Below are 23,074 nucleotides of genomic sequence, written 5' to 3'. Positions count from 1 at the left end.
TCTGTTGGCTCTCCCCAGGCTTGTGTTAACATTCACTGGGTGATTAACTTCTCTCTTTTCTTTCAAGAATGTTATCTAGTCGAGTGTCTCTAAGTTCTCTGAATGCCTAGCAATGGACATCCAAGCCTATATCCCCACCTTATGCACTATGCTTCCAGGATAGGCTCCAGTTTGCCGCTGCTTTTACTGGAAACAAGCTGTTTTCTGGGAATGACTGGACAAATAAATTCAACCTCAGTAAAGCTGCGGATAGAAGTTACAAGTACTTGAAGGTGAGAAGACCATTGGAAATCATTAATGTTCTTTATTTAATACCACTGCTGAGGAAAGTGATGCACCAGAAAACATATTGCCTGTACTCTAGGTTCTGTACAGTTAGATGGTCTAAAAAGTGTTAACTCCAACAAAAATCTGAGTAACTTAAACTGACCAATTAAGTGAAGATACATGTAGGTTAACCAAGTTTCCAAAACCAATCATTGATTTATATAAAAGCTACATATTAATCACAAAGGCTTCAGATTTGCCAAAATCGGGATTGCAGAGCATATGGAAAATGCAAGGTCATTTTGTTTTACAACTTTTTCATATTTTAGAAAGTTCAATATTTACTGAATTTTAATACATCAAAAGTATCTTTTTAAATTTGCTCTAGCCATTTAAACCTCTCAAAGCAACTGTCACTTTTTTATGAATATAAATGTTGTTATATTACTATAATCAAATCCACTGGAAATTCAGGAAATCTTCAGCAATCTAGAGTCAGGTTGACAGACATGGATTATACCCATGAATCTGTAGATCAAAAGCTCATCATGCTGGACAGCAGAAAGACTACCTAGCATGGACTGACAGCTACTCAGTCACATAGCATTACTACCAAAGAACTGGCAATGCACTCCACATGTTTCTAGAGCATGCAACTGTCAAGGAGTAAACTTGAGTACTTTATTGTTTTAATCATTTTATGTTCCACAAAGAGCCCCCGTGAGCAATCTGTTTATGTACATGGGAATCACCAAAGCAAGAGAAAGGATCTGACTTTTTTTTTTATTTTTAAACTAAAAATGCACCAATAAAAAGAACAAACAACCTGGGAGCAAATCGACTTTCATGCGCTGGTACAAGAGTTCTCATTCAACCTGCATTATTAAGAAAGACATTAAAATAATACACTTCAAGCCATTTTAGAATGAAACTCTGCTACTAGTTGGATGTGGAATGTGGGCATCTCTGAAGTCCTTTTTTTTCTTACAACTTGGGTTGAACTTAAATGTCACTTAGAAACTCCTGTGCTTAGCCCGATTGTAAAAGAACAATGGTCCGAGGCTGTTTCAAGGAGATGGAGAGGTTCTGCCATGTCCCTCCACTGAATTGTGAAAGGGTTTGCCAACCTTGTGTTAGATAAAGGAGTCAACAGGACTAGGTGTGGATCGGTGATAAAGCTGTAATGGGTGTGGTTCAATGCCCCTTCTTTGAGGAGCCAAACCCTGAGAATCCCATCACTGCTGCCATTTCATCGTCTTCCTCAAAGGTCAGCTCTTCCTCCGCCTTGCGCTTCTTCTCCTTCTGCTTTTCTTTCTTGTATGCCTTTGCTTTTTCCTCCTGGCAAAACAGCAGGACAAACACTGTGGATTACTCATGGATGTTTTCCGGTCTTGAAACAATTCAGCACAACAGGTAAAAACATTAACAACTGACATGCCAAGAGTGTAAATAATAATAACTTAAACTGTGCTATTGTTACATAAGTAATATTTCTATATTTTCTTTTAATATTTTAAAACCTTTGAAGTGCACATGCTGCTTACAATGAGGTATATCTAACTGACACTACTAGAAATTCTGGATCAGCAGAAGAACTTGGTTTGCTCTAACCCACATATAACATGTTACCTTTTTCAAGCTATGTATAGATAAGCTGAAATATATTGCCTTACATGGGGAAAACACTGTTTAATTCCCCATTTTACTGGGCTAGGATCAAAGTTTCCATTTGACAGAATTACTCTTGCCAGCACAGCAAACACCTGCTAAGTGCAAGGTGAGATGAGATGTGAGCCTAGCAACAGATCCCTAGATGCAACAACAGAAACTACTGCACTGTTCATGAGAACATACTGCCCATAAACTTTAAAAAAGTGAGACCACATTTGTCACTTCTTGTGCAATACTACCTTTCCCTGATGTATATAAGCACATATGATGCCTTTGTCAGTGTGTCCAGGAGGGTTATGTTTCTTCACTAGAGAGATGTTAATATCCAAACTGCCTAATTCCAGGGGCGACACTGTGCCTGTCCCAGAGGAGTATCACAGTCAGAAGAATTTTGTCGCGTTTCTTGCCTTCTATTACTGTGACCAAAACCGTGTATGATGAAGAACGGGGTGAGTGAGTGAGTAAGTGCAAATGTGCAAAAGCTTATAAAAAAACATCAGAAATTTGCATGCATGCACTGCTGCTTTGCTTAGGAAACAACACATAACGCTAGCTTAAACCTAAGATTTCAGGTCATTAATAGCCCAGCTAGACTCAACAGCAGACACACTGGCCCTACAGAACCAAGATTTAGGATCCCAGGTCTAAAGAAACCTCTATTTCCACCTTTTTCTTAACACAAACTAGAAATCTGAAAGCTGTCCCTTTAATGTAATAGCTGTTTAAGTGGGAGGGGGATGTCAGCATGTGGGCTGCTAAGGAACAACTAGAGGTTAAGCTTGCATGCTGATAAGAAAAGCTACATTTTGATGATGATGATGATTATTGCTTACACTTATATAGCGCTTTTCTGGACACTCCACTCAAAGCGCTTTACAGGTAATGGGGACTCCCCTCCACCACCACCACCAATTATTCTTTTCTTTTTCAAATTGTTGTGAAGTTACTAGTACACCAAAAGCCATTTGAGTTTTTCTAAAGTCAAACTGTTGCGGAAAGACCCTGAAGGCCAAAGTAAACAGACCAGATTAGAATTAAGACTAAAAAAATAAATACTGAAAACACTGGTTACTGACAACAGTTCTGTAGGGCACTGATTATTTCACACTTTGAAGCCACCTAAGAATTAGTGGCTGAATAAGTTAAATTTAACCAGTGTAGAGCAACAGTTTGTTCAATTATGGTACCAGGGGCTTGGTTACCATTTGAAACAGTAGGTGCTGCAGCTCTCCGGGATCAAGGGTAGGTCCTAGACTTGCACTGCATAAGGCAAACAAACTGTACTGTGATTGGAAGCCCTTGGCAAATTACCTCTTCTCTGAGTTCCTTCATGCGCTCTTCAAAGTCATACTCTTTCTGTTTCTCCTCCAGCTTTTTCTTGTTCATCTCAAAACGTTTCTTCACCTGATCAAGGGATGACCGTTCCACCCGCATTGACATACCAAGATTTCTCTGATCTGAAAGCAGAGCCAGCGACAAGATTTCCGACACCTTCATAAAAATGAATTTCCCTCAGAGCGGCAAAATAAGACATGAAATCCATGCTCAAGCATAATATTGTGAGGAGAGGATTGGCACTGCAGAATTATACTGCTCTGTAAAGACACTGTAAAGTTCTGTAAATTATTCTACTACATTTAATTAAAAATGAAAGATGAGTACAGGAAGCAAACGTGAGATTCTTAAAATTATTTTAGTGTTGCAAAATGTCTTGGACATCTATAGAACCAGAACCATCTAGATTAATACAGCAAAAGCAAGAATTTCTGAGATAAACCTTCATGCTAAATAGCAGTATGTTCCTCAAAGTCTGTACTTACGTTTCTTGCCATTGATATGGTCCAAAAAATTGATTGAATCCTTCACTACACAATCACAGACATTACAATAGTATCTGGAAACCCAAAGAAAAACAAACAAAGGGGGTTAAATTAAGATTTCATTGAAAAAACAACCAAAAATACCTTTTTCAGCTCATAACATTTCTTAATCTTTGGTTTCAGTTTCAAGCTAATGCATTCCTATATTGTGGTATAACAGATTAATCCATTTAACAATGACAGTACTAAGCTCGCTTTTTTTCAACTTGCCATCTCTACAGAGTATTCTATTAAAAGAACTGAATGCAAGAGAATTTATCAGGTGTACATAAACCTGTGGAAAAGTGGAAAGTAGTGAACTATTAATTGTTTTTTCTGTTACGAGCTACAGATGAACAATGTGTATGTACAATTTGAATATCACCATACCACACACTTGTCCAATAAGTTTCAGGACTTAGAAATCTCAAACAAACAGTAAAGACCAAAACCTAGAACAAGATTTTGTCTCTGAATGAGCAATCAGGTGGGACGACGAGCCTGAAAGTACTCACCCACCCATCTCCGCCTGCGGGGTGGTTTTAGTGATGACAATGGTTTTCCCGAGCTTAGACTCCAGGTCCACTTTGTAGTCCCTGTGTCGTAAAAGCTCCCGTTTAACAGGCGGAGAAGGTTTTCCTGATGCAAAAATAAAACAACCAGACATGAACCAAACTTCACTAAATGAGCCTGTAATGTAACAAATGCAGTAAATGGCGCCAGAACATTTTTATTCATACCTCCACTACATACTGAAGCCCAAATATGTAGGTTTTATTATTTACACCTGAGTGAGATTTAGTGTAGCAGCTCTAAAAAAATGATTTTATGTTTCTACAACAGTACTTTTTAATACACATTGTGAAGATTTTCTATATGTTATTTGGGACCTCTATAATAAGGCTAAACATAGTATTTGTACCCACATGCTCAAGTTATCAAACACATTTAGTCATCCAATTTTCAGTGTGTGTGGTAACTGTAACCTGTGAGTTTACAGTCAAAGGGCCGTTACATGACACAATCATTATTCGTGCATTTTATGGAATGGTGAAATGAGAACAAATTCTCATTGACCACAATGACCAGGAGGAATCTGACTCAAAACTACACCATGCTTCTGTTATTTTAACAGTATTTATATTAGCTCAAAGTACTTATTCCTATCACATCATCAGGAGTCAAAATGATTAGCACCTTATAAGATTCTGTAAGACGCAAACACAAAAAAAAACTTTTAATGTGTTTAAAGTTAAAACTAAGGGGATGCCAGAGGCTATCTTACCATCTTTTTTCTCCCTTTCCTCCGTGAGGCGCTTCTGAGCCAGCTTTTCATACTCATCTTTATCCCATTTCCTTCGGAAGTCATTTTTTGTCTAGTAATAAAAGAGTTTTGCATCAATACTAAATACACGATAACTTTAGAAGGTACCATAAGTCCAGCGACATATATGCGATATCGAAGTTAAAACTAGTTAATAAAAAAATGCTATACAGTCATTTGAGCAAATTGTTTTACTTTTTACTTTTTTTCCTAGGAGAATAACGACTTGAACAGAAACTTAAAACACCGAATCGACTTCAGCCAGGCAATAGCTTTTCAGGTGTCATTTAAAAATGCACATGGACTTCAAACTGTCACTCTGCTCTAGATGTCTGATGTATAGAAAATGTATATGGTTGTCCACATATATGTATGAAAGTATTTGGAAAAAAAATACATTTAGATATCACATAGCACGATCTCGAAGAACACCATCTCCATCTCAATAAACCCCCGAGGAAATGATCTTACAATTTGTACATAATTCAGGCAAGTTACAAAATACTCAACCAACAAAACATTCTCACCAGTCTGGGGTATTATTAGTTAAACCATCAGGTCTGGTAGCTAAACTACTTTATCAGTAAGGCGGCTATAATCAAATTAAACCGCTTACGCGATAAATGGAAGTAGACATTTTAAAAACGGAAATACTCTTTGTTGAAGAACTATTGATACTTGCAGTTTTTTAAATAAAAAGAAAGAACACTCAAAACCTACCCCGCTACCGGACGCCATTTTGCTCATAACAGAATACGGCTGTCGTAAATTATGTAGACGTAAAACTATACCCATGTTTCTGTATTGCCTAGAGTTCATTGGGGTTTCCTGCGTTTTAACCATTAACCTTACTGCCACCCTCTGGACAGGAGTTCTTTCCAAAAGGGGGAACAATTATCATTGTTTTTCCGAAACACACAGTATTTACATCATTTCCGATGAGGATGGGCTACAGTGTACAAAATAAACGGATGAAAAACATTTTTGTGTAATAAAAGTAGTATTAAATAACAGTTTACGTTTAAAATCAGTTACCACAAAACTATAGTTTTTCAAAACATTTGTACAATAAATTTTATAAAGTTATAATCATAGCACTCCTCACTGGGCAGGAAATATCGGGCAAAGTCCCTCGTCTTCATGAATCTTCCTTGAGCATTTGTGGTGCAGATATTGACAGATATCTGATATCTCACAAAAGAATTATTTCTTACAGAAACTAACACACACAAGATGTAATTTAATATTTGCTCTACAAAAGGAGTAAGTACTTCGAACATTTTTAATTTTTAAATAGTTTTACTTGTTAAACGTAATAGTTCCACTATTCTGTGACTCACTTTTCTGTGTCTTGTCTCTTTTACCACCTTATATATTCTTTATATACTTCCTTACTGTTGCTTTCTCTTTGGCTATTGTATTTCACAGTGCATGATCTGCAGTTTCTCTTCCTGTAAGTGTCCAGGATAAGTAGTGAAGCCACCAGGTCTCCACTGTAGTATTTCATCTAACTTCCACTGCAGCTGTGTAAACATTAACATCCATTTTAATCCTATCATCCCAGTCCCACTACAGCCTGTCGTGGGGGGGCATTCCGGTCTCATATAAGGGTCATGAACTCTTATATACTTTTAATTAATAAGACCCCATAGACAATATTACAGGATGTCTCAAGCAGACGTAATTAAGGTTTTGTCGAAAAAAAGTAAACGCCTTGCAGTTCCTTGTAAAAAAAAATATCTGTGCATAATTTGATTATGTTAGAGTAGAAATGCTCCCAGTGTAACAATCAGCTCTTATTCCTTTCTATTATGGGAGGGAATTGATCCATAGCACAGTTGCGAAATACCCAATCTAAGTTGATCTAACTTTATTATAAGTTATTAACTTAATAACTAACAAAGCTGCTAAACAGGGCTGTATGGTCTCTCGTTTGTACTTGAAACCATGATTTTTTTAAAAAAAAACTGTACCGAAACGTATTTCTCAAGACGAAAACTCTTAACAACATTAAACAGAAAAAGGTAGTTTTGATTCATAACAACACTGCGCACAGCCCTCACTGACAGCTCCCTTTGGTGGTACTGTATGCAACAGCACAAACCGACAGTCTTCTTGCTGAAGTCTTTTCGGATCAACACCGCAGCTCCTCCTGACCTCGAGTTCAGGCACGCGTCCTGCAGCCTACGTCGCGTTGCCCAAGGCATTAACGTTCCGATCGCAGGACGACGGCGAAAAAGTGCGGTGGTTTCCAAATGTATTATTTGGGAATTTCATTACGGTCCAGAAATACGTCGGGCGAGAAGGAAGACGATTTGATAACAGCAGCTTACGCTGATATAGCCCGCGTTTTGTATAGCCAGTGCCGAGAAGGTCGAAACTGAGCGAAAAGCTTCAGAGGAAAGTCCTAGAAGAAGCAAAAAGTAAAGAAAAAACGACTAAGAGAAAAGGATTCTGGCCTTTGACGCATTTGAGTTCAAATTCAGTTCGTGCTCGTCTCATCGTGCTCATGCAAAACCCTACGCTCGATCTTCCGTTGCAGGCACAGAATGAACGGATTATCACTCGACAGCAGCAAATATATAACATTCTGGAAAACGTAATAACTGCTTTCGTGTGGACGCCCGCTGTCTGTAACCACGTTTCCAGCGCCGGCCGGCATGGGCTGTGCGTCTTAACAACACGTGGACGCAGATCGCACCTTCTCCGGAAAACGTGTTTTGGTGTAACTGACGCAGAGGAGCGTGAAACGCGACGATCTCTGCTTTGTAACATTTTATAGTGAAATTCCTGAAGGCAGTCAAGTGATAAGTTATTTATGTCATGTACTTTTTTAAAACGTTGTCATAAAACATCGCACAATACTCGTATATAATTTGGAAATAATCTACGTTCACAGACCAATTCTAAGAACATGATTAACGTCGTTTTTCTAATGTTGTAAGATTTTGTTTTTTTTGCTGTTGTGACCATGCTGTGATTCGTTTTTTACATTTCAGAAGAACTCTTCCCTGAATTGTGATTTTACCAATTCGTGCGTTATTTACGAATTTCAACGCCTTCATTGCAGCACCGCCTACAACATGCAAATTATTCAGAAAGATACTTTCTCGCTTGTAGAAGTTTCCAGAAGTCAAAAGTTGTACGCAAAAGTGATTGCGAAGCTGAGAACAGTTTGTGTTGCAGTAGATTTTGAAAAAGAATTATAAATGGAGTCGACAACGGTAGGTTTTAGGTTAGACGTTTTCTCATTGGAAAAATAAAATACGCAGGTGTTTTATTTCAGTAATATCAAAATCGTTACAATCTGCTAAAATAAGGTGTTGCCGACACTTTTTTCCCAGAGGTCAGTTACGTAAAACGTTGTTAATGATCAAGACTTTTTCATTTAATTTGACTTTTTGTGCAGGTTCTGGTTTTCAAAAACGCTTATGCATTAATATTTTTTTAATTATTTTTGCATATTCCATTTTTTTAATGTTAGGTTTGTGAATCGTTGTTCTTATATATCCTAATTTACTGAAACGATTTCCAGTTTATCCTAACCTTTTCTAGATTTTTAATTTTAAGATGTCGTTTTTAGTGGTGTATAACCTTTGGGCGTCGTATTTGTTGTTGAAACTGCTATCACTATCAATAAAATATCCGTCTCTGCACAGTGATTTATTTGCTATATTTAAGCTTTTACACATTATCCTATCACATTCCCCTAAGACTAAGAACTAAATCACTTAAATACTTTTAAAATGGCAAACCACACCTACCCACGTATCTGTACATATTTGAATATGAGTGCGGAGATGTGTGATTTAATTGGTACATTTCTAGTTATTAAGTGATATATGGCTTAATAGCCAGTGTATGAAATATAAGGGTCAGTACTGGAGGAAGAGTTTCCATAAGATTCTAATAGACTAAAAATCTACTTGGTTATCAAAAAGAATACTGTTCCAGATTAATAGAGTAATTACTCTTTTCACAATGGTTGAGAAGGACAAAAGAACAACCTGATTGTTAAATTATTGGTTCAAGTAGATTTTTTCTTTAAAAAATGAAGTGAGAATTCCTTGTTTAAGCAAGGAATTATTCTAATTCTTTATAACAGTACGTTACTGTCGTTCAGCATAATGTAAACATTTGTTAGTGTTGACTGTTTTCTAAGCCAACAGCACTTAAAGAAATTGAGAACGTTTTCTGGCAGTCTTGGATAAATACAGCTTTATTACCACCTTAGAGCTTGATCTCATCTGATCTCAAAGTCTAAGCTGAGCTGGGCCTGGTCGGTACAATGCTGGGATTGTAGATTTCTGAGGGAAGCCATAGAACTGTTCAAAACGGTAGGGTTTTTAACTTTGGTATCTTGGTTTTAAACAATCTTGTTTTCCTAACATTCATCCTTACCGTAATTTGATTGGTGAAACTGTTTCTTGCTTCTATACCTGAACTGCTGTGTAGTGGGGCTACTTGTCACACACTTTCATGGGTAAAGCACTTTGGGCTAAAAGGCACAATACATTGTATAGGCAAGGAATTCGTATAATTATATACTTATTATTACTTATATACTTATTACATTAGTTATTTCTCCTGTACACAGGACATACTAAGTACAGATGTGCCTTGTAAAGATGATTAGTGATGTTTCCTTTCTGACTTTTTAGGATAGCTCCCATAGTATTTTAAACTTTGTGAACAAAGAAAGTTGGGAATCCCTGCAGGCTTGGAAAAACAGCACAGGAGTCTCTCTTGTGCAGATCAATGGACAGAGAATATATGGAGGTCCACCAGCAGGTAAGCCATGTTTTCTCATCCTGAATCCAAACAGTAATTTTAAAAAGTGATAGGGAAGTCATAAACTTATGACTTATGGTTATGGTTTTCTAATTATTATACTGCATCACTTAACAATTAAGAATTCTTTTGGAACAATAGCTGAGTTAAAGTTACTGTGGCTGAAAAGGTAATTTCATGTCCTTAGTCTACTCTACAGCCCATCTACAGTATTCACAGAAACTCATTTCAAGTGAAAAGCTGTGGTTGTGTTTTTTTTAAATGTCCAATTCTTCCTAGATGGTGAATGTAAATGGTGCAGATTTTTGCACAACAGTAATGAACACAGATAAGGCATTATTAACATGCATTCTTTAATTAGGAGTTTAAGATTTGACAGTTTTGTTCAACATGAGCTGAGCATGATGATTTTTATGAAGCATGTAAAATTAAAATTATGGATATACTAGGAACTTGAAACCAAGTATAGTGTATAACCATGGATATTTCCATTTTGCTGGAAGTATTTAGGGAATTTGTGAAATTCCTGGGTTTAAGTTCTCCTGCTAGAGGTGGGGGTGGATTAGACTGACGCTAATGAATCAGAATGTTCGGAGCAGTAAGTACCATTTTTTTAAATCCTGCTTTCCTTTTGTTTATTACATGTATTGCTTTCTTATTTAAACAGGATCAATGATTAACACAACTTTTTGTAGTTGATGAATGTATTTTCTGTCCCAACGTACAGTAAAATTATCCTACAGCTTTGCCTGAAAAAAAAAGAACGAAAAGCACACATTTCATAAAAATGAAATGTTTTTTTTTTTCCACCAGCTCCAGGGTTGAGTTTCACTGATCTAGCCTTTGCTACAGCCCCGAGGGGCTAAAGTGTGTTATTTTATTGAATTTATTTAGGCCTGAAGAGGTGTTGGAGTTTTCCAATTAAGTGATTCAACCGATTAGGAAACAGTTTGGTTTGATGCAGTAAGAAAAGGTGTGACAGATATTGGAGAATTCAGGGTGCGCTAACTAATTTCTTTTTAAAACCTCTCCGTTCATTTATAGATTCCAGCTCCCCTTGTGATCTCCTTTCGTCTGGAAGGTCTCTTGTCACCTCCTCCGTCCTCTTGCTTTTTATATCTGCGTGTCTTTGTCACCCCTGAAGAAGGCTCGACAGCTGCGACGTTCGTTTTTCTTTCTGCTCTTCAGGGTGGGGGGTGGGGGGGTGACTTTGACTCGATCCCGTTCGGGAACTGAGATTTCCGCCTCGCGTGTGTCTCCCCAGACTGGAGGGGTCCTGCGCCGCCGCACGGCTGCGAGGTGTTCATCAGCAACATCCCCCGGGACGTCTTCGAGGACAAGCTCATCCCGCTCTTCGAGAAGGTGGGCCAGCTGTACGAGTTCCGGCTGATGATGAACTTCAGCGGGCAGAACCGCGGCTTCGCCTTCGCCAAGTACGCCAATCCCCAGACCGCGCAGACGGCCGTGCTGTGGCTGCACCATTACGAGCTGCAGAAGGGGTGCCATATAACCGTTGTCAAGAGCATAGAGAAGAGGAAGCTGTTTGTTGCGGGCCTGCCCAGGGCGCTGGAGAGGAGCAGAGTGCAGATGGCACTGCATCAGATGTCGGAGGGAGTGAAGAACTTAACCATCATATCTGGAAACGTGGACAGTGAGGATGTCTCCGCCACAGTCGAATACTTCACACATCACAGTGCATCTTTGGCAAAAAAAGTCATCTGTGAAGGTACCAGTTTTTGCGAGGTATACATGCTAGCACTGTTGGACAGGCACCTGATCTGATTTACCAGTGTCTAAGCATTTAAGCAGAATTGTTCATCCTTTCCATTTTAATACATTGCAGAATAAGAACATAAGAAACATTACAAACCAGAGGAGGCTTTTGGCCCATCTGGCCTGTGGTAATGAGTAGTTAATTCATCCAGTGATCTCATCCAGCTGTTTCTTGGAAGAAGTCAAAAGTGTCGGCTTCAACCACATGGCTGAGTAAGTTGTTCCACATTGCCACGACCCTTTAGGTAAAGATGTGCCTCCTGTGCTCGAATATAAAAACATTTCCACTTTGAAGATGCCCAGTGCTTTGATTTTGTCAATGCCTTTGATGATTTCTACCTGTTTCTCAATCCATTTCCTTGGGTGTTATTTTTATTTTCCATTGCAGGCTTCAAGATGATGTTTGGCATATCGGTCCGGGTGGAGTGGTGGAGCCAGTGGGCCAAGTCGAAGGCACCGCCAGCTGAAGCTGCTTTTCCATATTCCAAGGCCTGTCCGGTCCCAGCTCGGCTTCTGCGAGCCGAACGGCAGCCTGCCTGGAGCAGCCCGAGAGCTGCACGGCCTGCCCTGCCATCCCATCTCTCGGGCAGTGGCAAAAAGAGGCTGAGCTGTTTCACCGCATTATGTGAAAATACGCAGCCTGTGTAGGTCCAGAGTATGTTTTAAAATTCTTGTTGTCTCCCTTGTTAGTTTTCTCAATTGTTTTTGGTTCATCTTGCTGTTGAAAAAGCAAAATATGCATAATTACAGTATTGAGCCTGTATTTGGCTTTGTTCTCATTGGTTACTTTAATTATTGCTATTCAGTTGGCATGATAGTTATAATTGTTGGAATAAGTAGCATTATCTTTGCAATAGCACTCTTATCCACAACGAGGAATGAAAGTGAAAACAAATACATGGTGTATACATTATTAAGAGCAAAGTATTAATATATGTTTTTTCTATAATGTGACATAGTTCAGCGCAATAAAAACTTTTTCATCAAAGCAGCCTCTTCAAGTTTCAATTCAAATGACGTAAACTATAGCTTAATAATAGTTTCAGAATGTTAAACCTAGCTTTTTGAAGCAAATTGCTCGGGTAAGTGTTGATTATAACTCAAGAAGGATTTCATGCCATGGCTTTAGAATATGTCCTGTGGGACAGGACAGAATGCTTCTCCCTTTGGAAAATTGATGGGTTTATTTTTAAAAGCTGTTAACTTCAGTACTTTAAGAACTGAAGTACTTTACTTTTCAGTAATACTCAATAGTTTGAGTTTCACTGTTAAAGACAAAGTCCAGTTTAATTAGATTTTGATTTGATTGCTCTTTCCCACAGTTATTGATCTTTAACAAGACTCATCTTTTATCTAACATGTTATCTTACAAAAACCTAATTAGTACAGTTTACCGTTAATTACAAAATTGAGATATTTGACAGAAGACTGTAACAATAAAATAAAAATACTTAAGTCCTAGATGTCACTTTGTCCTATTTATTTCTACAACAATAAAAAAATACTTCACACTTCAGAATGGGACAAACATTTTATTTATGAGAATGACCTAGGCAACCTCCAAAAGCAAATTACCCTTTGCAGTGCTGTGAGTTTCACAAGTCAAATAGCTGGAATGCAATGAGATCATAATATTTTTTCCTTTGGATTATATAAATACAGGACATCTACAAGTTTTTTTTTTACATTTCCATATTTTGCATTACACAGGTCAAGGTCTGTGACAGCAGCTTCCCCAGATGACAAAACTGTAAAATCCAGATGTGGAAGGTGGGCAGTATGTGACATTGGACAGCTCTAGAACTCACTAGTTTTCTTCTTAAATTCTTCCACTAGGTCACTTCTGCTCACATCAACCTAATGAGAGAAAACAAAGTACAATATTCTCACTGCAACACCAAAACCATGAAGCACAGACATGCATTGTGTTTAAACCAGAAGAGGGCATTCAAACCATCTAGCTTGTTGGTTTTTAGTAGCCATGCTCTGCATATTTGCTTATTATGTTAATTAGAGATATTAATAGCTATAAGAGCTGTAGAAGATAACACTTGGATTTTCTGTCAAATATTTGAGTTGAGTATGTAAAATCAATGTTATAATCACTAACTTAAGTCATTACAACTCAACACTTGAGAACTGGCAAAAGCAGTTTTGAACCAGGTTTTTATTAAAAATCAGTTCTTAATTAATGTGTTCACTGTCTTAATTGTTAAACCAATTTAACAACTTCTCCCAGTGCTTCAGGTTTAAAAGCTTCAAACAGACTTTAGAAGTTCTGCGGACACACTAGTCTTCCAGGACCAGGACTGAAGCCCTGTGGTTTTAAACCTTCAAAAATGATCCTTCTTTTTGTTTTGCAAACTGTAGTTCAACCTTGTCTGATATCTATACAGACCCGGATACCTCAAACAATCTGTCGTTATCTTGTATAAAATGAATGGCATGTAAAGAAATGGAATGAAAGATCGACCTTCAGTCTAGCTTCATGTTTTACATATCTCCTTTGTATGTTAACTTACACTGAAAACGTGAATCATACACACCTCTTCCCTGGTAGCTACATTTCGGAGCTTCACAACCCCATCCTTTAGTTCCTGCTCTCCAATTATAGCAACTAGCGGGATTCCCGCTTCTTCACAGTGTTGCAGCTGGCTCAGCAGTTTTGGATTCTTCTTATACATGACTTCTGCCTAGAAATTCACACCAGGGATGGTCAATACAGAATCAGTCCAGTCACCTCAAAGGTAAATTGCAGTCCAATGCTGCATGTCTGTTAAACGTATTTCATGAACCTTGTTGACCACTAAATTCCATATTTAAACATCCTAAAAGACAGATAATAATTGACGTTCTCTGTTTTAGATCAAGTGATGCCCCATTAAAATTATTTAGAGCTGATTAATCCGTTTTTTTCCCCCTACCTCTCCAACATGCATTTTGTTCTTCCCATTTCCCAACTTTGACTTGTGTGCCTTCGTGCTTAATTTAATTGATACATTTTATAGATGAGATCTTATTTCAGCGTTCAATGACCGCTCCTGTACACTTTTTGAAAAACACAACTATAACATTTAAAATTGTAATGACTTGTATCAAAATCCAAGTACCATTTAACATATTTCAGTAGAGATCTCTTAAAACAGTAATTATGGTTTAAATGGAGGTGTGAAGCTGGACAATTGCAGACGATAACAGCAGCACAGTATCAGTCTACTAGAACATGTTTGAAATACATATTATTTTATGACGAAAGCATCTAGTTGCATATGTGCCCATGTGCACAAGAGATTGAAAGTAGGCTACTGCGTCTGACCCAACCTTTATTCCAGCATCCCAGAGTTCTGCTGTGAGCTTTAGTCTTTCCTCCAGCAGATTCTTCTGTGCTGAAGCTACCAGGACTTGTGTCTCTGTGGTACGGACCTTCTCTGCTGAGGCCTACGGTTGATAAGAACAATAAATGATGTTACCAAAACAGGATCTAAACTGGACTTCAGCTCTGTTAACTTTCAAAGGCAGTTTAAGAATTGTTACCCTTTCCCTTCCCCGATATGAGACACCATTAAAATGCACGTGTACCCTGGAACTTTCTTATTTTAAAATCAATGAAACACGGTGTTGTTTATGGCTCATGATTTAAAATTCAGATCAAAGAGCTGTACCTCAGCCTTCTGTTCCAAGATGGAGAAGACTCTTTCTATTCCAATACTGACTCCCACACAAGGCACCTTCCTGCCTTTGGGATCGAACATCCCCACCAGGCCATCATAACGTCCCCCGCCAGCGACACTGCCCACGCTGGTGGGCTCTTCTGAGGCGTTGTTTTCCTGCTGCTTCTGGAGCACTGGATCAGTCTGTACTAGAACGGCCTCATAAATAACCCCTGTGTAGTAATCCAGGCCACGAGCCAGGCTCAGGTCAAACACCACCTACGCATCAAAATAATATAATTTTAAGTCGGCAGCGGTGCAGTTGTTAGAGAATGATGATCTTCAAAAGCCACTAAACAGTCATGAACAACACGAGGATCAGCCCCATGTTCGTTTCCTCTCCCGTGTGGTATTTTACTTCCAACAATCCCTACACAGACTCTTAGAGAACGTGAAGGTGTATTAAAGCATCTGTACTGAAATATTAGTCCTTAGGCTCTGACAGTCAAAATGCTGAGGAGAACACTAAATATAGTTCATAAATAACCTATGGGTCTGGTGACAAAATAGAAATGCAGATTACAGGAGGATCTTTTTTTTTTAAATACAACTTTCTGGCTGGGATCAAATTCTATCAAACTAGGTAATATTGTTATGAGACTGTTCTCTGGCTTATTTCCGGTATTCTGCACTGTTTGATGCTTAAGACACCGACTGCTGTACCTTATCGGTGACTTTGAAGAGCTCCAGGTATTTGAAGAGCTGCTTCATGTCAGTGAGCCCATCACGGGCAGACTGGCTTTGAGAAAGCTTTGGGTCTTGAAGCAGTTTTTCTGCCAAATCAAGACCTCCTGCAAGAGCAAACAGACATTGTGTTATGATGTTATAAATCGTTTAGAAAGCAAAGATCACAGAACAATACCAAATAACTGCACTGTTGCTTCATATGCCAGTTAGACAAGATCTCAGACATCATGGGTTACACATTTGACATAATTGTCTTAAGGCACACTCTTATCTCATTATAGTTTTTTTTTATGATGGAGGTCTGCATACAAAGAGCTGTGTCTGATCCAGATCACTCCTAAGTATATACTTTAATAAATTTCACTTCATATCTCCTCAGTCTTAGGAACCACACTAAAGTATTCTCTTCAATCTACTAAGAAAAGGTGTGAAGGAACTTGTCTTCTTTTGTTCTGGATCTTCAGTTTGTAACTAGTGGTTAATCTCCCTCTACTGCTTTCAATTCAATTCAAAATACTTTATCCGTGTCCTGAGGGGCAAACAAAGAATTTCATTCTACTACAATGCCTTCATACCATGCATGCTGACATATTCTCCAATCTGGTCAGCAGCCTCTACAGCCAAACCCTTCTCATTAACCATCTCATTCTTCACCTCTTCCCAGGGCACCTGCAGAAAGACAGCACATGCTTTCACTCCCATTCTGTATCTGCACATTATGCACTATGCACATACATGTTCTTCTCAAATGTGCATGCATTTTTTCTCTTTTCAGGCAGCATAAAATGTTTCAGAAAAGCAAGAAAAGACTTCACAAACTACCTTCTAAAAACACCAGGAGCAGTTCAGCTTCCAAAGCATTGTTTATTCATATATATTGAATTGGAACGAAAAACATTTCAAACCCAAACCACAATCCACACCTAGTGCAGCAAATTAAAAAAAGATTCATACAAAATGTATGTGTGTGCTGTAAGTTTTTTTTTAAGTTGACTGAAGTAAATAATACTTTGAGGTTGTGTTTGACTATGCAGGCTGGTGATTTTACTGTATTTCATCCTGTGACATTCTGTGGAGGAAGACTATATCAGCTGAAATGTTTGGAGAGCTGAAGCATTAGATTAGATAACCACCCTAGAGACTCAGGGTTTAAGTAACAAGCTTACAACCAGAACAGGGATAATTTCTGAAGCTGGAAATTCCCAAAGATGGACCTTATGTGACCATGCAGTATTCAAAAGATAAGGCAGAAAGGAGAAGTAGAACAGACCAAGATAAAATTGTCGCAGGACAGGAAAAAAAATGACAAGACTCATCTCACAATTCATTTTTGAACCAGAACAATTACTAGACATTGAAGGGATTCAGAATCAATTAACTAACATGTGTTAACTACTTTCATGTTGTAAATGCTTAGTACTGATTATTTTCATTCCAAGTTACCTTATCCAGCTTATCAACAGTTGAGCAAACGGTTCTGAACTTGTCATCAGGCACTCCACAGACTGCAAACAGACCATCTAAAATCCTCCTGTCATTAACCTGTGTGAGAAAGAATGAAAAGAACATCACACATTAACATGACAGACCATGTCAGGATTTTTCTCTTTCAGACACACAAAGCACATAACACAAGCAATTTCCCTTTTTTTGCATTCTGAACAACACCTTACCTTAATGCGGAAATCCCCCAGTTGCAGTTCACTCAAAATTTCATGAACAATTTTCAAGCATTCAGCATCTGGTATCATGGGATCGTACTGGCCCGCAATGTCAAAGTCCTTGGATACAAGAGATGATTATATTACTGTATGGCACAAGACAATTGCATATGTTGTCATAATATTTTAACTGTAAATGCAATTATCAGAAATATTTCAATTAAAAATATATCTGATTAATACTAATATGAAAGTATCTTATTGAACACTAGTATAAATTGATTCAAAACGCAAAGTGCATTCTCTATGATAATCGAGTACAATATATATAACAGGTACAACCACAATATAAATTAGCTAAACGCAGGAACTGTTACTATAACCTCCAAAAAGCCATTTAAATGCTCTGTGCAAAATAAGACTCTAATCCTTGAGAACCTTGTGACGTTTCGAGGAGCTGATATGATAAAAGGAGGCACAAGTTTGACACAAAGATTTGTGGGAATCTGGAACAAGCTACCCAGCCAACAAACAGCTGTGAAGCTCATACCCTGGCTCCATTAAAAAAATGGCTAGATGAGCCATTCAATTGGCTCAGATCAATTAGCTTCACACAACCACATGAGCTGGTGTAGATCAACTCAACAGTCTCCTCCTTTTTGCAACTTATCTTTTGACTATGCTTGTCATACCTTTAAAGGGAAGTAAAACATCACAAACTCATACTTACGCACTGGTAGAACTCTCTGTATCGTCCTCTGGTCATGGCAGGATTGTCTCTCCTATAAACCTTTGCAATGTGATATCTCTTGATGTTCGTTATTTTATTCATTGCCAGATAGCGCGCAAAAGGAACCTTGAGGAATTCAGTTAAGAATGCAAGAACAATGACTACAGAGTTGCCATCTGTTCAGAAGGAATGGGACATTTTCTGTTGGTGCACATGCAAGTATTTTTCCCCCTCAACAATTAATATTATGCCTGTCCCCTACAGTCGAAAGATAGTCAGTAAAATACAAATTCTTAAGCCTGAAAGAATACATAAGCTACATCAGAAACCTCTGGGAAAGTTAAATGATTATGTATGTGGCATTTGTCATTATATAGTCAGTATATAGCATGCACATGCAAGAGAAAGTTTCTGCTTCTTTTGTACCAACCCTGACTTGAGGAAACAATCATATGGGCCATGATCAGTGTGCAGCTGATCCTTAAGGGAGTGTTCCAAATCATCATTCCAATAGAGTGGCGAGCTCCATGCATTAGGTAATTGAGTATATACTGTAGAACACCATGGGTGTTTCTTTGAGTTTATTGATACCATGTAGGTGGAAGCAAGTTTTTTTTAACAATTATCATTACTGTCACTCCTTTAAAACAAAACTGACTGCACTCAATTGCTGTACTTGCAGCTTTTTTGAGTCTACGAGAATGATGATTGTTTTTATTGATTATTTCTAATTACCGTCTAAGTACTTTTCCGCACTGGCAAAGCCAGTATCTGGGACTCCGGGCACAAGTGTGTAGATCTGTTCTGCCTTCAGCTGCTGACTCACATTTCTACTGACTTTCTGAAATGCAATCCGGCCGAAAGGATACAGTTAAATCATAGCGCAAGGACAGCAGCTCACCACCCTGGTCTTTCAGGTCATAGATGAGCTTGGAGTCTTCACCGTATTTTCCAGTTAGAGTTTCCTAAAACAAAAAACAACAAGTCTAAATTTTAATCATGCACTTCAAGTAACTCACAAAAACCCACCTCAACCCTTTCTTCCCCCCCCTGCTACCTTTAACTCAAAGACAGGCGTGTCGATAGTCTCAGCACCATGGCGTTTGAAGCAGCCGATGATGGTACTGAACACCTTTTCTCGGATTGCCATCTGTTTGGGGTTGTAGTCCCTTGTACCCTGCACAGACAACAGTTTAAAAGTTATTACAGAAAGACTGGCAATAGGAATGCTTTAAACAGGAAGGAGCAAAAGGAAGCAGATGTTTGTGTCGGCCGTGCATATACCTTAGGGGTTTTGAGAACAAAGGTGTGCTTGCCATCATCTGTCCCCAGCTGTGCTTTCAGTTGCAAAAGCTTAGCAACTTCTTCATCAATCTGCATAAGACATCAATGGTTTTAAAATGAAAAGACTAATCTTTATAGTATAGTATAGACAAGACCTAACGACACTCATACACTACACAATGATACAAAAAACTGGGTATGACATGTGGCAAGACTTGTGTTTCTACCAGAGTCTTCTTGGGCTCCAGTATACAACCAGACAGATAGAGAAAATAAGTAAAAAGCACCAAGATAATGTTATCTGTTCTGCCAGGTGACAGGCTGGAGACACATTTATACAGCAGGGCACTTACAGGAGTGATCAGAGGACCCTGATCAAGAGTACCAGCACTGTCCCAGCTGGGATCTCAGCTCTCCGGTCCAGAGTCCAGAACCTTAACTACTACTGAATGTTGCTGCCTGATAGCTCAAACGCTAAGTTGACACTGAACAACGGAACTTTTGAATCTTATTCTACTTCATTTGAATGTTAATCTATCAAAATCATATACCGGATGAAATGGTCCTACAATATGTACAGGGCATTGCAAAAGAGTAAAAAGGGTGTCATGAGGTCATCTATCCAGACAATTTTCGCTTCCAATTCGGGGTATCAGGGGAGAGAAAGCCTATCTCAGCAGGTAAAAGGGACAAGGCAGAATATACCCTGGACAGGACACAAAGACATGCACACCTAGGGCCAGTACTCCCATAAGCCAATTAATTACCAATATGTTTTTGGACTGTGGGAGGAAGCCAGTCGACCTAGGGGTAAACCACACAAACCCAGGGAGAACATGCAAACTCCACACAGACAGCACCTCGGGTCTGGAACTGAAACCAGGGCCCCAGTGCTGTGGGGCAGCAAAGCTCACCACTGTGCCACCGTGGAGTGCTGTTTCTATAATGTGTATCCCCTTCCCCCCCCCCATCAGCATACCTGTGTGTTAGGGTTGCAGGACACCGCACGCAGAACATGAGGGAACGGACCACACCGGTGAACAAGAGGTCCCGACCAGAGTCGAACAGAAAACGCCCCCAATTTGTTCATGGTCGTCCGGAAATGAGTTGAGGGCCAGAAAAAAAAAATAATCCCCCGCGTTAATTCATCCCAGGCGTTTCCCCCAGGAAAGTGAAAGTGTCGTCCAGGAAAAACAAAAAGAGGTCCGGTATACGGTTTATGCGAGGGCGACGGCCGGGCGCAGAGGGCAGTCGGTGCGGAGGCCCGGGTGGCACGTGCAGGGAGAACAGGAGAAAACTGGTCAGCAACCCTAGCACGCGAGTCCGCAGAATCACCGTGGAGGCAAAACATGGAGGGGGAGCAACAGTCAAAATCAACCGACTCGCACAGGACAGTGGAACACTTCAACAGAACGGTGTGCTTAATGAGGGGTCACTCGGATAACACTGCAATATGCACCCAAACACCAGACCCAGGGCAGAAGCCTTCTATGTAAAACGAGCAGACCGCCAAAGTTTCTTACAATACTAACGGGCTACGACAGTAAAGCCCATAGGCACCCCAGCAGTTACTGCACATACGTAATATTGTCAGGCTCTGCCAAAATAAAGGTATAATGAACTCCCTCACCGGATCCCACCCGACAAAAAAAAATGCATAGCCTGTATACCCGTGCTGTGAAGCATAAGAACTCGTTTTTTTTATTTATTTATATTCAATGTTAACTTTCAGTTTCTATGTAGGACAAAGCAGCCACGGACCTTACAAGCTGATTGCATCAGCCGGGCAAAAAGGGATGCAGTACTGTACCGCAAGGAACTACCCCCCACAAGCCTCGAAAGGTTTCAATTTAGCGACAAATATGAATACATGTCTCTTTATAATGGACGCAGAGCAGTTCTATGTGAGAAGGACTTTGCGGCAATTCTTCTCAAATCAGGCATGAACATTGTTTCTAAAAACACCGTGAGCGCCTTATTTACGGAGATTGCAATGACGCGTATTAGAGCACAATTAGCTATGTGCACGCTGCACCGTTAATTGTGTTTAATTAGACTTTTACGGTCCTACCGTGTGGTTCAAGCACGCAGGCCTTTCATTTTTCTCTCTATTCTATGACAGGGTTGAACCCACCCCTTCCTTTGCTGGCTTCACTAAGCTTAATCAAAATTAATGTTACGAAATGTGGTTTCTGTAATTAAATAATAGGTTTGAAGAGCCCATACTGACCTGGTCCTTGCTAGCTTTTTGCTCTTTTAATTTCCTGACAACCTCTCCTTGCTTTTTAATAGCCTCTTGTGTCTGTGCCTTGTCCGCCATGGTGCTTTCCTAAGCCGGTGCCGTGTACTGTATTGCAGTCCGCGCACTGACGCAAACGCTCAGGGAGCACATCCGCATTGACAGAGCGCTCTTTGCGTTTCCGCCGGCCCGGCTCCTGCATAGTTTAAATTTTGACTCTAGCAACAACCACGGCGAATTTCTTTTCACGTGATTTGGGCATTTGCACTTTGCGTTGAGAAAGATACTGCAACGCATTTATCGTGTCACCTTCCTCTATGAGTAATGAGTAATACAGGCTGTTTAACGGAGAAAAACTTGTTTTTCCGTCTTCCTGAAGGGTATATAACAAGTAAAATCTGATTTTAACAGCGATGAATATGTGTTGTCATGGAAACGCATGTGAGGAATTATACATTATCATTACTCAGAACTTATGATGTAATAGATAAGGTTCTGAGGTTTCAACTGACATCGTCAGAGCCAAGTGATTTTCGAACTTAACAGATGTTTCTGCTGTAGATATATTGGGTTGTTTGTATTCACAACTGTAAAGCAATATATGTAGCCTTTTTATTTTAAGATTTGTTTTCTAAGATTTCAATGTATTTTTTAATTTTTTTTAGGAATTACATTTTAGTTATACGCTAATGTGAAAACAGTATATCAGGTTCAGTTTTTGTTCATTTTCTGTGGTAAGACTCATCTGAGAGTATTCGCGAACTGTCAGGTATTACAGATTAGTATATGAAAATAGGCCCTGTGAACTCTTTATATCTCAAGTAAGTTATTAAAACTTTAAAACTAGTTGGCTGTGAAGCAAAAAGATGGGCTTGAGTCTGCTAGTAATGGCATGCTTTTATTTACTCTGAACAGCAGATGGCAATATATTGTGCTATGTGGGCAAAATGGCACATTCTTACATTCTTTAATGGTATTTTTATTCAGTATTACTAAAACACAATTGAGAGCAGCACAGTGACAGAGGTTAATGCTGACCCCTTTCACTTCTTAATTTAGGTTTTCTGTGTGAAGTGTG

General features: G+C 39.1%; 3 protein-coding genes across 5 annotated transcripts; 1 reads left to right on the top strand and 2 right to left on the bottom strand.

Annotated features, from left to right (window-relative positions):
- Positions 1–284: 284 nt before the first annotated feature.
- On the bottom strand, positions 285–5,937 carry zmat2 (zinc finger, matrin-type 2). Its single transcript, XM_088604404.1, has 6 exons — positions 5,842–5,937; positions 5,083–5,173; positions 4,313–4,436; positions 3,759–3,832; positions 3,250–3,395; positions 285–1,605 (listed from the first exon to the last, which is right to left on the bottom strand). Exons 1-6 carry the CDS (start codon positions 5,914–5,916, stop codon positions 1,462–1,464), a joined length of 654 nt encoding a protein of 217 aa, XP_088460530.1. The 5' UTR covers positions 5,917–5,937; the 3' UTR covers positions 285–1,461.
- Positions 5,938–6,451: 514 nt separating this feature from the next.
- Positions 6,452–12,673, top strand: dnd1 (DND microRNA-mediated repression inhibitor 1). 2 transcript variants are annotated; one of them, XM_088604403.1, is made up of 5 exons: positions 6,452–8,345; positions 9,783–9,912; positions 10,957–10,993; positions 11,177–11,638; positions 12,074–12,673. In XM_088604403.1, the coding sequence occupies exons 2-5, from the start codon at positions 9,880–9,882 to the stop codon at positions 12,331–12,333; spliced, it is 792 nt and encodes a 263-aa protein (XP_088460529.1). In that variant the 5' UTR covers positions 6,452–8,345; positions 9,783–9,879; the 3' UTR covers positions 12,334–12,673. The 2 variants fall into 2 exon arrangements, with proteins under 2 accessions (XP_088460529.1, XP_088460527.1); XM_088604401.1 differs by lacking the exon at positions 10,957–10,993 and having other exon boundaries at positions 6,460–8,345.
- A 529-nt stretch (positions 12,674–13,202) lies between these two features.
- Positions 13,203–22,148, bottom strand: hars (histidyl-tRNA synthetase). 2 transcript variants are annotated; one of them, XM_088604399.1, is made up of 14 exons: positions 21,988–22,136; positions 20,737–21,067; positions 19,758–19,847; positions 19,531–19,650; positions 19,343–19,438; positions 18,474–18,599; positions 17,756–17,863; positions 17,526–17,624; positions 16,658–16,751; positions 16,059–16,186; positions 15,348–15,614; positions 15,007–15,123; positions 14,232–14,378; positions 13,203–13,542 (listed from the first exon to the last, which is right to left on the bottom strand). In XM_088604399.1, exons 2-14 carry the CDS (start codon positions 20,845–20,847, stop codon positions 13,483–13,485), a joined length of 1,563 nt encoding a protein of 520 aa, XP_088460525.1. In that variant the 5' UTR covers positions 20,848–21,067; positions 21,988–22,136; the 3' UTR covers positions 13,203–13,482. The 2 variants fall into 2 exon arrangements, with proteins under 2 accessions (XP_088460525.1, XP_088460526.1); XM_088604400.1 differs by lacking the exon at positions 20,737–21,067 and having other exon boundaries at positions 21,988–22,148.
- Positions 22,149–23,074: the final 926 nt, after the last annotated feature.

The sequence above is a fragment of the Lepisosteus platostomus genome, chromosome 13 (genome assembly GCF_059453375.1).
Source record: "Lepisosteus platostomus isolate fLepPlt1 chromosome 13, fLepPlt1.hap1, whole genome shotgun sequence".
Taxonomy (NCBI): domain Eukaryota; kingdom Metazoa; phylum Chordata; class Actinopteri; order Semionotiformes; family Lepisosteidae; genus Lepisosteus; species Lepisosteus platostomus.
The sequence above is the reverse complement of the archived record's forward strand: the minus strand, read 5'-3'. Positions and strand labels throughout refer to the sequence as shown.